The 13,946-nt window shown below is 39.6% G+C and overlaps 1 protein-coding gene across 12 annotated transcripts in view; it reads right to left on the bottom strand.

The window, feature by feature from the left end:
- The window catches only part of MEIS2 (Meis homeobox 2), a 233,754-nt gene that overhangs the window by 218,104 nt on the left and 1,704 nt on the right, over positions 1-13,946 (bottom strand). For 9 of the 12 annotated variants that reach the window (XM_082240344.1, XM_082240349.1, XM_082240352.1 and 6 more), the window contains exons 2-6: positions 13,271-13,503; positions 11,621-11,762; positions 10,891-10,941; positions 10,056-10,106; positions 9,076-9,225 (exon numbers count right to left, since the gene is read on the bottom strand). In XM_082240344.1, the coding sequence (XP_082096470.1) occupies positions 9,076-9,225; positions 10,056-10,106; positions 10,891-10,941; positions 11,621-11,762; positions 13,271-13,503 (627 nt within the window). Of the gene's footprint in view, positions 1-9,075; positions 9,226-10,055; positions 10,107-10,890; positions 10,942-11,620; positions 11,763-12,925; positions 13,149-13,270; positions 13,930-13,946 lie in introns of those variants that run through there. The other 3 variants (XM_082240350.1, XM_082240351.1, XM_082240354.1) reach the window with 2 other exon arrangements.

The raw sequence follows: 13,946 nt of genomic DNA on the forward strand, positions 1-13,946 counted from the left end.
ATCAGCTTAATTGATTACATATATTAGAATCGAATTCACAGGTCATTCAAGTCAATGGGAGTTTCCAGTTGGTGTGGTTTACTTTGTAGTTATGGTATAACCACAGACACATCTGTAACAGGATAAAGTGCAGCTAAATAAGTTGTCATTTATGTCTTCTTTAGTTTTTGGAGAAAAAAATATATTTATGTTACACGGGTTTTGTAGAAACAAAATATATTTCCAACTTTATTGTGAAAATTAGCCCCCATGTACTTAAAAGACTACCTCCTATCTTGTGCTCTGTCATGAGCTCATATCAGCCCTGAAATCTAAGTTTGCACCAAAACAAACATAGCGATATTCATTAGGTGTCCAAAAACTGGGAAATACTGCCCTGATGATAAGAACCAAATCTTTGCTGACATTTTTTGCATGTTGTAATTTTTGGTTTACTTTTTCAGTTGACTTTCAACCAGTGGCGTGTGGTCAGTAGACTAGGGGGACTAGGCTAGTCCCCTAAACTTTCTTGGTAAATTAGAGCATTGAAGTAAAGCTTCGCACCTCCTTCCCAAAGCCCTCTGCTTTCAAATACTGCACAGTGTTATGGTTGTTTGGGTTGAACCCACTTTTGGAAAATTACTCAAAATACGTCGTCTTAGAGCTTATTCTCATATTTGAGACCAATGCACTACATTTTTCAGTAAGCCTGTGCTGTCTTCTAGTTACGTTTGACAGTGGAACAGACTCCCTCAGAAGGTGGTGGATGCCCCGTCATTGGAGGTTTTTAAGCAGAGCTTGAATGGCCAACTATTATGGATGCTTTAGTTAAGATTCCTGCATTGCAAGGGGTTGGACTAGATTAGGCACCCACAAACTCAGCCCTCCAGCTGTTTTGGGGCTACAGTTCCCATCATCCCTGGCCACTGGTCCTGTTAGCTAGGGATGATGGGAGTTGTAGTCACAAAGAGAGCTGGAGGGCCGAGTTTGGGGGTACCTGGACTAGATGAGCCTTAGGGTCTCTTCCAACTCCACAATTATATGATTCTATTATTGAAACCAGTTTTTCATTCACCACAGAAAGTTATACTCAACTTGAAAATCCATCATGGTATCAACATGCACACATCACCTCACCATGGACTAATTTGGGCTGGAAGGGAGCATAGGCTACCAATCAGAGATATCACAAACTTGGCACGCCCTCAATGTAAATTCATACTGACCCATTTGGAAGACCATTTCATTATATGCAAATCCACTGGGGGGGGAAAGTTAACTTTCATTGACTTCAACCCACAAAAAATATGACTTCAGCTCTTCTTGAAATACTGGCATACTTTTTATTGTGGCTGTTGCCTAAAGCTAAAGTTTATTACAGGCACATATGGTAGTATTTGGGTTTTTTTAAAAAAAGTTTGATGTTATTATATATTTGCTATTAAATGAGCACTCGTGCTATAAATGGTGCTGGCTAGGAAAATAAATAAATGCATGAATTACACGCAGACAACAACAGCTGATTCCTTAACATCACAAACATTATTAACACGTAGAGTATCTTCATATATTTTAGAGTTTGTGTGTATCTGATCGTCAACTAAAGCACCATGTACCATTGAAGGCAGAGTGTACATGTATCTATTCCCAGTAGTTTTAATAATTGGGAGTCAAAGATGGCGCTCCTCTTGCTCTTACCTAATTGCGTTAAAGAGCAGTGTTACCAGGAGAAAAGCAGTGAATACTGAGTGGCGCACAATAGGAGATGGAAAATAGATACAAGAAGCTAGGTCTCCAGGGGCAGTATTTTCTATTTGCTGGTCTACAGACTCACAGCTGATAATGCAAGTTGTAATTAATATAAAAGCAGGAGACAATATGGGGAAGGCTTGTACTAGCAGGGCCACAGGAGATCACTCTGCAGCTATCCAACGTTTCTCATTTATGCACACAGCCTTCCACAGAAACACAATTTTGCCAGTGTTTTTTCCCTTGAAAGTTAAAAAAAATTGATTTAGCACTATCATTGAATTTTGCTAAATCTAGAGAAGAGCATGGAAAGCACAAAAGTCTCTAGGAATTTGAGGCAAATCTGTTGCGTTACTATTTTGCCGTTGTTACAAATCCAGTGGACATATTAAGCATTTTAACTACTACTAGATCTGGCTTCTTCCTTTTTAAAAAAAAAAGAAAAAGAATTACTTTCCAAACCCTGTTTATATGCCTATATATGGGTCACTCCTCTTGTGCAGTGCCAAGCACACTGATTTAACAAGCCTCAAACTTCTGTGTAAATGTCAGCTTACACAGATACAGATGGGTTAACTGTACATTCCTTATGCATCCCAAACTGGGCAAAATCACCTTAATTATGCAAGGGCCCCCTCTGGGACTGATTCTGATCTCATACTGCTTTTATAGTGGTACAACTCAATTTACCATGATGAAGTTGCTTCTATTTCACCATAATATGTGCAATAACAAATCTATGCACTTCAGTGACACACACAGGTGAATAAAATGAAGAAGATATAAGCCACTGATTTTGATGAGTGTTTCAAATATATACAGAATCCAGAAACAGGCACTCCCTATACACAGCAAATAAATAAAACATTCCATTTCATAATACAGGGAAAGGAACTTCCACCTCTGGATTCCCATTAAGAAGATGTATAATATATTTTGTGCACAGGATTGAAGGTAGTTCTTATAAATCCGTTTCACATATGGAAAATCTGGCATGGCACAGTGGCTATAGACCAAATCCATCTCATTTCATTTCATTTCATCACATCTGTGGCATAGCCATAAAGAAGATGAGATCTTAAGTCACCCAAGTAGTACTATGGCAATCAGATAAGCTACACCACTTACTGTGGCCCTCATGATTTGGTCCTATATGCTAACATATTACAAGACACAAAATACTGTACAAGGTGGAAACATAACCTACTCCCAGGCTACAGCAAAGTAGCTAAATGTAAGAAATTTGAGAGCTAGCTGGGGTGATTGGCAACACACATAAAGAAGCTTCAGTATGGAGCATGAAGCTCTAAACTGGCTAAATCTGTAAAATAGTATATGTAATAGTATATAAAATAGGCATGTGTACATATATGCATACATGCACACACATTTCACACACACGCACACACGTTGCAATTTGATGCACACTTACATAGGAGTAAGCCCCACTGTACTCAGTGAGATTTACTTCTATTCTGTAGCACTGAAGTTTGCTTTTATCTAATATAAAACAAACTAATGAAAAAAAACACAGTTTAAAAATGTGTTCCTAAAATTATATTCCATGGATAAATAAAAACGATCAACGCTGTGCACAGAATTGCACAAATAATACAACAAATATGGCTTTTAGTGAAAAGGGGTAATTGTTTTTACATCCGCACCCTCACCCCAATCCAATGTGTTTTTAAATATTTTTATTAATTCGGAAGCATTCTGAGTAAATCTCTTACTGTGCATTTCTCCCAGTGGTGACGGTTTTCATAAGCTTTTTAAAAACATTACCTGCCTTAAACTGTCTGTTTTAACATATCTATCCTAAAAGGATGTACCTGAAAGGTATATAAATCTCTTGTGCATTTTATATTTCAACTAAACTTTTAATCTAATCTATAAACCACCTGTGGGTACAAAAATGAGGCTTTAAAGGTAGGTTATTTACAAAAGCTGCCTCTTTCCAACAATTCCTTTTAGGTGCTAATTTTTTTACCTCACAAATCATTACCATACAGTTTTACCATATAATTATCCTCATACATTTGTGTTGGACACCTCTTCTGCTGCATTTGTATTGCTCTGTTCTATTTGGAATTGTTTTCTTGCTTTTACAATTGTAACGGTTTCGTCGGTTTTTATAACTGCACATTATATTGCTGTAACCCATCCTGAGACCTTATGGTGAAGGGCAGGTAATAAATCTTAGGACAAACAAATAAGTAAATAAATAAATAGTACTTCTAGTACTAGAGAGCCAGGTCCAACTCCATAAGGTGATGCCCTCCCCCACCCCATGAAACACCTAAGCAAAAGGAGGAATCAAAAAATCATATATAAGTGTTTGCCTGACTTCGACAACACCTTACCTAGCATGGCAATTGAGTCTCCATAGGGGAAATCCGGGCATATTTAAGAAAGTGACTAACTTTGCAATGATTTCATTAGAACCAAAATGGAACAGCATTATTATGTCAAATATAATGCATGCAGTGGATGTTAGCAAAACAGAAATGATTGAGTGACATTTATACAAAAATCACCAGAGAAGGTGTCAGCTTATCAAATATGTTATTCCTCAGTAGGGTTAAAATCTTGGTATCATATACGCTAAAGCCTGTAGCTTTGCAAGCCTCAAATCACAAACTATGGAATTTAGCGACATACTATTACTATTGCTGTGAGGGCAGATTACTTTCCTTTTTTATATTATACACAGTATGACCACTAGAAAATAATATAGTCACACTCCTGGAACCACCTACTCTTAAGCAGCCCTACTGAAATTGATACTACATTTCAAGTAATCCCTCCCTTTACTCAAGGGTTTGTAATGGTACGGTAAATATCGCTGCAACCATGGGATACCTGCTTCACACAAACTGCCTGCCATAGAGAGCAGAATCCATACATGCCGGTAGTAACATGGGTCTCAATCCTAAATCTTACAAAAAAGCCTTTATGCCCTGATCTTGCATTCCTGGCAATAGCCTTTTACAGTAAGTTGATGTTCACTTCTTGGTTAATAAAAGAGCTAAAGATAAATCTGAGCAACCAGGAAAAAAGAATGTTGTCCTATGTAATTTATTCATTTTACCACAATCATGCTTTGCATGATGTTAGAAAACGGTGCAACATTTCAAAGTCCAGAAAAGAAAACTGAAGCACATATGAAAACAGATATTTTCTCCTACACATATGGAATCAATTTGTTGTAAATGGTGATGATAATTTTTTTAAGTACACATAAACGTACAGTCAATATATTAAGCAATTTCACATGTTACAAAGCAACAAACCCAGCAGGAACACACTCAACAAGAGCTGCACATCGTTCTGGCTCGGTTTCTATGTAGTTTTAAATAACTATTCATTGTATTAACAATTTACACTTTTAGGTTTAAACTTAAAAAATCTTATATATTTAAGAAAATGTAACATGTGAACTCATTCTTAACTACAGAAGAGTTTATAGGGTGGTCTTAGGAAGCCAATCTCTCAGCCTCAGTCATATGTATATGTATATATGTAACATGGGGATAATATAACTTTCCTTACACATCTATTGTAAGAATTATTGAGATAATGGTTATAAACAGTGTTGAGCACTTACATAAATATGAAGTATTGTTATATAGAAAAATGCTTGTGCAAATTATGCACATTAATATTTCCCAAACTCTGTTTTGATGTTTATCCTACAACATGAGGCCCAACTCATCCATGTTCTTGACAGGAGAGTCAGCTTTGGCCTCTGTGCAGAAAGAACTCAGCTTGAAATGATATACAAGCAAGGGGAAAGATTGGTATGTCTTTTCTCAAAACCATTAATTCAGAAATGCCAAAAGAAGCTGCAATCCTTTGAGTAGTTACATGCACGCAAGGCTCCTTGGAATCAGTGGGATTTCTATAGAAAATGATTCTGCGTAAACATTCAACTGTATAGGTTAAACAAACTGTTAGTTGCTATTGAAATACCTATAGTAGTTAACATTTTACTGCCATTATTTTAAAATATGAGTTATGGTTAACCCAAACAAAAACTGGAGCGTCAGGAATACATATTAGGCTATATATGTACACATGAGACAGTGATAAATTGTCATTCCTAAGAACCACAAGTTGAACTGTAGCTAGAGTAGGTTTTTAGTTAGTCTGGTTCAGTCAGGGCATGGTTGTAATTACCTTCTACCCATCTATAGCTAATACCTTAGAGCAATAAAAGTATACGAGGGTGTTAAAAATTCAAATGCTAATTATGGGCTGTTATATTTACTAAATGCAGCATAGTATATAACAGCTGCAGCTTTTCAGTGGCTAGCATTATCCTAGCTGATATACAAAGTTATATGCCAACTTACCCTTACTATGCTATATAAAAGTTAACAGAACAATAAAATATAATTCAATATTTGCATTTTGTTGCCATCAACCGTAGCAGGGGTATCTGGCTTTCCTAGAAAACGTATTGCTTTTGTAGAGACCAAACTGTTTCTCCTACCAAGTTAAGTTAGATAAATATCACAGCAGTGGGGTCCCATAAAGAAAATATACAGTATTTGAATATCACGTATTCAAGAGCCCTTCTGTAAATATTAGCTAGTCTCTCATTTCTTCAGTATCCTTCAGCTATATTCTTAAGCTGGGTAGTGATATAAAATCATGAGCCCCATTAGTATCTAATATACTGCTGCCACTGCTGTAGACCTATACCCATAAACATACACAAGCACACTGAATAGAGGTATAGAGATTTGGGGGTGTCAAGTATCTGTCACAAACTGTCATATCCACAAGAGAAGCCCTGGCACAGAACAAATTAAATTACACTTCTTTTTAAAGCTGTCATTATTCATATTCAATCAATTGAAATATTGTCAGTATTTCAAATGCATATAAAACTATGAGAAGGATCCATGGATCAGAACAGTGGGCCAAGAAATAAAACAGAGGAAACAACATGCTGTCTGTGTCCTTCTGAAGTGGTTCATCATCACCCCTGCACCAACTTTCACCAAATGAGATTTAGCCTGGGGCTGTATTTTAAATATGCATATCAAAGCAAATGGGAGGGGGAACAAACCTACAGTATCAAATTGGAGAAGTTTTCATGCTAACCATTCTAATTTGCAGGTAGGCATTCACAAATGAGTCATTTCCAGCAAAATATTAAAATTACAAAAGGCACCATTATTACAAACTGCTTTTTAGAGCATTGTAATAAAACAAACCAGCTACATGAAACTTCCTACAAAGATAGATATCTGTATCTGTATACATACATACATACATTCATACATACATACAATCTGCATCTACAACTATATAATATTAGTTTAAAGTTTTATGTTGGATGACAATGTTAACTCACATGTCTAATAAGACACTATTCCCTAAATGCAACTACATGATATAACTCTTCATTTCCCAGTTGGTGTTCTTGTTGCACAAATTATTGCTTTCTTTCAAGACAAATAGCAGGGGGCTAAGGTAAAAATGTTATGGCTCAAATCTCCAGGAAATAAAAGGCTTTAAATTGTAATACCCAGTGAAGTGGCAAACTCTAATGGGTGTAAGATAAATATATTGTCACTTTTTTGAGTTTGTTGTTTCAGATCAAAAAGGAAAAGAGGTTATTTTCCATTAAGGCAGTTATAAAATTATAAAATGCTAGCCCCCTGAAACCTCATCCTATCACTGTAGGTGAATTTAAATATTATAATAGAGCACTTCAAATTGGCTTGAGCATTCGCCATCTGCCAAGGCCCTAAACAGGCTAGTTTATCTAATCTCTTCAATATAAACATCAGCATGCTCCATTTCTACACTTCCACATGAAACAAATTCTTATAATGAAACTATTCTGGGAACACATGCAATGTTTTTGCACTGCTTTATATAGTGGATGCTGATCCTTCAGGATGCCTATCATTTCAGAACCTTTTCTAAGGGTCCCACAAACTCACATGCACACTACTTTAAGGTTTGAAATTGCATACAAGAAATATTTGTCAAAGTTCTGTCATGCTTCATGGACCTTATTAGCAGCAAATGACATCATAAAACAACAAGGAAACTTTCAGTAGTTTCTACTCGTACGTGTGTGTGTGTGTGTAGCTTAAGAGTGATAATTATAAAATACTAAATATCATGAAAATTTGTCCCTGAAGTTACCGTATTTCAAAAGAAGGGGAAATTGACAATGGAACGATAGAATCATAGTATTTAAAAATTAAATAAATGGCTTACAACGTATATAAACCTGAGGTGTTTTTTCTATTCTTTTTACAACTACTTCTGCTCTTCTGAACAAAGGTAATACACAACAAAAGCAAATATTTAACTACCTGACAACATGCTTTCAAAAAGGAAAATAATCAAACAGAAAACTGCTTCTTCACATGTATATCTACTTTCCTTGGCATATTAAAGATTACCTCTAGATGCCTATACATAGCATATGAATCCCCTTTTAATACCCCACAGTTAAAATATTGTTCCTAACATGGTCTGTGTTGTTTGTTTCATGAGCTCATTGCCAAAGCCTAAGTAACTCCCCCCAATCGGTTTCTTCACTGTATTTTCTTCTTCCCCAAGTTTAAAAGCTTAACAATGTAGATACTTATGGTAAATTTTCCCAAGTTCTTCTCTGAAGTAAATTGGCAAACACTTGCAAAAAAAAAACCACTGCCAGACATGCAACTGCACTTGTGAACATTCCACCAAAACATTAACTTATTCACCAGCTACTGAAGTGATAAAACTAACCACTAACCTGTAGCTAGTTACTCAATCTTAATTCTCTCCAGCCTCTGCAGTGCATTGGCTCATCAAAGTTATTGCAATTTATTATGAAGATGCTCCAGGCACTTGGCAATAAGTCCACATTCTAATAATAAGTTGTATCATAGAAAAAGCACTGGAAACCATAACTTTGTTTTAATGCAATGTATAATTGCCAATAAGTCTCAACACTTGACATTTAGAGACAGAGTGCAGAAATCAACAACTTTTTACTAAGTTTCTATTTACTACTCCTTTTCTGTGACATTGATCATAGGTCTTGCAAAGCAGAAAAGGCTGCATCTACCAATTCGACAGTTTGCCAACTCTTCCATTTACTCAGATCATGAACTCTGCAAGCCATAAGTTAACCTTTCGGTAACTGAATGAAAAGGGCCCCTCTCCCACCCCCAAAAACTGAAGAAAAAACAACTTTAAAATATCCTACTGAAAATGAAGCATGATTTAAAGCAGATAATTACAAAATAGTGGGGATGGTGGTGGTAATAACAACAATCTACAGATTTACTAAATGTGTTATAACCTTTACAAATTATCAAAAAGACTTACATGGTCTGCTAAGTTTGTGGATGATCCTGAGAGCTCTTCATGATCAGATTTGGAGCTGCCATCTCTTTCATCAATAACTAGATCTATGGGCATTTTGCCTTTCAAACAGCTAATGTACCGATGGCAGAAATTATCACACAACTCATGGACCTGGATATATTTAAATAAAGGGAAAGAAAAAGAAAATTAAAAATAATAATTGAGTGTGGGAGGAAAAATATCAGATTGCAACTGGAGAGGGTTTTTCCCCCAGTTGTGAAAGAAATCTATTCCAAGAATAACTCTAATTAAGGGGCATAATAGTTGAAGGCAAGGAAACAATAGAGAAATTGTTACAGCACATATTATTCCCCTGAGACTTGCCTGAGCAACAAGTTAGGAAGGGGGAGAGCCTACTCTATAGACAGAAGAAAATCTGATTTAGGATAATATCAAAAGCACTGAAATCTGGACAAACGTAAATAAAATCTAGAAGCATAGGCAGTTCAGCAGGGAAGAGTGATAGAAAGGATTGGGACAGAGCAGTGAACATTTTGAAACCTCCTATAGGAACTAGGAGCGATCTTTATCACAAAATCATTTCCTTGTAGCACCTTAGCCTTTCCATAGGCACTGTGACTCTCTTTGTAATCTTAATGTTTTGCTCGGAGATAATGGGAGGATCAGGTCTGCACTGAATGAGAAGATACTTAATTTTAAAATACTATCCCTGGCTGAAGAAAATTGCAGAGGGCTGGAAGACAGAGAGGGGAGATACAATCGATTGGGAAAGGAGGGGCTAGTTGAAAGGGTGATTGGAACTGGAAATAATAGAGAAGTTCCAGAAGGGGGGGGGGAGTGCCTGTTTTGTTGAGTGTCACCCGGTGCTTTGTAGTACTAGTTACAGTGTCCAGCTGACATTTCCGGAAAGACAACCTTTAAGATGCAGGGATGGGCGGGTGTTAGATAATAAAAAAGGAGGTAGCACCCCTTGCTCTTACCTTTTCTAATTCCAAAAGGTGAAACCTTAAGACTTGTATTGCTTGGATCATCTGAAAGAAAATTGGGAGCAGAGAAGTTGTCATTTGGGAGACGGAAAAACCAACCCAAGCAGGGAGCCGCTGATGGTCAGGGCGCACCCTCATTATCCAGGATTTTAGCTCATTGGACACGCTCGGGCAATTTTGATCAACTTTAACCTAAAGCACTTTAAAAAAAAAAAAACCTTACTCTGTCTCACACACACATTTAAAGAGAAGCAGTTATTAGTGGTTTACAGAGGTGTCCTTCCCCCAGTGGTTTCTGAAAGTCCGCAAAGCAACCAAGCAGCTAAACAGCCACTCGCCACACCACCGGCTTTTTAAAAAGAAGAAAAGGTGAAATGCTCCAGATGAATGGTTTGCCTTCACTTCTTTTGCAAGCGGATTTCTAGCACTTTTAATATTGAAATCACCCACATTAGCAAAAGAATCGTGTTGCCACCGTTTCCTTCCCTTTTGCTTCCCGGGGCTTAAACCCAGCTTTGCAATGCATTGGGGACTCAAGTGTTTGTTGTCCTCTTGCCATGTTTAAGAACTGGAGCTCTTTGAAGCCCCTGGATAAGGATGGTTCGCTCTTTCCCGGTTCCTTAGTGTCACTTTCTATAAGCATCTTTCTTTCTCTGTCTTGTCTGTTTCTCTCTCTCTCTCTCTCTCTCTCACACACACACACACACACAGCCTGCTTAGCAATTATACCTTTTTTAAAAAAATAATAATTAAAAAAGGGCGAGCTGGGGTTTCTTGGAGGAAGGGGCAAGAAAAGTCAAAATGGGGTTGGGGGTGAAGTGAACCTTACCAAATTGTCCAACTCTGGATTTGAAGAAAAAAGTGGCTTTTCCGCCCGAACCTACATGAAGTAGAAGTAAGGGAAGGGGGGGAAATCAGTGCATATTTCAGCTGTCTTTAACATACACACTCCTATTAACACTCCCCCTGACCCAAACACCACCAGCAGCAGTCCAAACTGGAGGGGGAAAGGATATAAATATGTGAACTAAAGGAGAGTGACGCAAAGTGAAGGCCACTCTGTGCAGTTTGTGCCCCAAAACCCACCCACCCTGTTTAACTGAGAGGTTTCAGAAAGACTTAAAACCCTTCGCAGAGTTTTTAACCCCCCCACCCGCATTTAACAATGCCCCTTTCCTGTTAAGCTAAGAGTGACCAATGAATGTCTCCCAGTGTCCACTGAAGAGAGAGAGGGGGAAAGAGAGAGAGAGAGAGGAGAGAGAGAGAGAAAGGGGAGACGGGGAGAAGAGAGGGGGGGTGCGGGTGAAGATATGATTTGGGCCAGTTTTTGGCGAGGAATCTTTCCTCACAAACACAACCACGTTATGTAAGCACTCTCACACGCTTCGTTTCTCTCCCTCACAACTTGGAATGAGACATGGGAAAAGTTGTGTTGTTGCGTTTTGCGCGGGGTGGGGGGGGGGAGAAGAGGTGTTTTGTGCGAGGTGTTGCTTTTGCCTGGGGGGGGGTGTTGCGCGGGGTGGGGGGGGGGAGAAAAGGCGGGTTAAAAAGCGTTCGACCTGTTTGGCGAAGACGGCGATGTCCTCGTTGAAGGAGTCTGAGGAGCAGACGTCTCCGCCGGCCACCCCAGGCTCTCGCGGGGTACAGGTCGCCAGCTCGCACTTCTCAAAGACCAGAGCTAAGAGGGGGAACAACGGGTGCCTGCCGGGCAGTGACACACAAAAGAAAAAAGGGGGGGTGGGGGTTAAAGGAGATGTTGAGAGGAGGAGGAGAAGGAGGAGAGAGAGGGTGGGGGAGAGAGAAAAAAAAGTCTGATCAACAAGTATTTTTTTTTTCCTGTCGAAAATAAAAAGCAAAACACGTCCACGCTTTCTCACAACGCCTCAGCCTTTCCATAAAGGAAAAAAAAATGGGGCGGGGGAGGGGGGGAAGCAGCACTGGAAAGCGAGGCCAAGGCCAGAGAGGAAAACAACAGACACACACACATGCAAACTTTAAATTTAAAAAAAAAGAAGCGCCAAAATCGGGCCCTCACGAACCTATAAGCCAATACAATAAGCACCGAGAAGGCGAGCAGTAAGTAGCTCAGCTGCCAAGTTTTCGTGGTTTCCACAATAACTGAAGGAGGGGTGGGGTGGGCGCTCCTGCCCCCAAGCTAAAAGGGGAAACTTTATTCTTACGCAAACTGTTTAAACTGCTTAATATCTCGGTGAAATCTAACAGCAGCCAGAAAACGTGCATTTTTGCTGAAGGGAAGAGGGGGGAAGAGGATGCCAGCAAAGTTTCTCCAGGCTGAAGAAGGGCATCCTGATAAAAATACCAACTGCCCAGCCATAAACGAGCTGAACAGAAATATATGTATATTAAATACTAACAGAGACACCCCAATTGCCCTAGCAGACATTGAAGTAGGGGAAAGCGAAAGTATGGCATTTGTGTATAAGCAGAAAATGTGTTTTTCTCTTGTTTTTCCTTCTTTATCTCTCCTCGGATGGTGATGACACTACATCCTATTTTAGAGCAATGTAATAATAAGCCAAACAGATCTGTACTGATGAGAGTTACTTCCATTCTCCCAACTACAATGCTTAGTTGTTCTCCTGTGGATGTCAGTAACTCCCACCTCTTTTCTCAATTTATTTTTGTCCGCGTTGGGGGTGTTTTCAAAGGACTACCCCCACCGTCTTATTTTTGAGTCGGCTCTATATTTACAGCTCAGCCCCTAAATAATAAACAAAACAACCCCCGTGGAACTTACTTCTGTGTAAAATGTGCCTGCGGAACTATACAAAGGCTTACTCTCCGGTTAGGGAAGCCTGATCAAGGCTGCTTTAACTGAAAAAGGGAATACAGTTTCAGTTTACCTTATGGGTCCATCCGAAATATCGGTGGATTTCTGCACTGTAGTGCACTCCCCCATACAGGGGTTCACGGCATTCCTGACTAAACCGACCTAAATTGCTCTTATCACTTAAAAGAAGCGCAGCAACACAGGGAAGGGCAGCCTGTTTGAAAACGCTGCTCGAAACCTTCCCCTGCCATTTCCCTCTCGCATGGAAGCAGCAGGGCTACCCGCTCGGAACTCTTTGCTACGATCGTCTCTGCTCTGAAAGAAGATCCCCGAGCCCTCCGCGCGCGCGCACCCCCTCCGCACAGAAGCTGCAAAGGACCCGGGCCATGGCGCCGGGCTCGCCCTGCCTCGTACCTACCCGTAGATCGCATCCTTGTCCCGCTTCAGGGCGTCGTTGACAGCCGATCCCATGCTGGCCGGCATGACATTGGGGTGCGGGGCGTGGGCTCCATAATGCTGGCTGGCATGGAGTGGCGGCCCGTGGTTCAAGTGGTGGACTGGGGGGATCGGCCTGGGGGCGTGAGGGTCTCCGTACATGGAAGCAGGTACCCCTACTCCGTCCATCCCGCCGTAATGAGGCAGCTCATCGTACTGTCAAAAAGAAAATGGGCCAGAAGAAAGAAAGAAGAAAGAAAGAAAGAAAGAAAGAAAGAGAAAGAAAGAAAACCAGGGGGAGAAAAGAGGGTTTGAGGAAAGGAAAAAAAGAGCAAAAAAAGAGGGAGAGAGAAATAAAATAAAAAAAACACAACAACAACAAAAGTCAGAAGAGAGTAAAGCACCCAGACTCAGACAAAACAGAGCAAAACTACAAACCAGGACCAGCCACAACAGAGAGAGGGGAGGGTGGAGAGAGAGAAAGCTGTACAGACTGAAATCAAAATAAAAAGTGCAGTTTATAGAGCTGGGGGAAGGGAATGAAGGGACCGGGAGTATGTGTGTGTGCGAGAAAGAGAGACAGAGTGTGTGTTTTTGCTGATGGCGAGGAGAAATCTACCGAAGGCAAAATAAAGGAGGAAACTGGAAGCGTGGAGAGG

Source organism: Podarcis vaucheri (genome assembly GCF_965113315.1).
Source record: "Podarcis vaucheri genome assembly, chromosome: 1".
Classification (NCBI taxonomy): Eukaryota; Metazoa; Chordata; class Lepidosauria; order Squamata; family Lacertidae; genus Podarcis; species Podarcis vaucheri.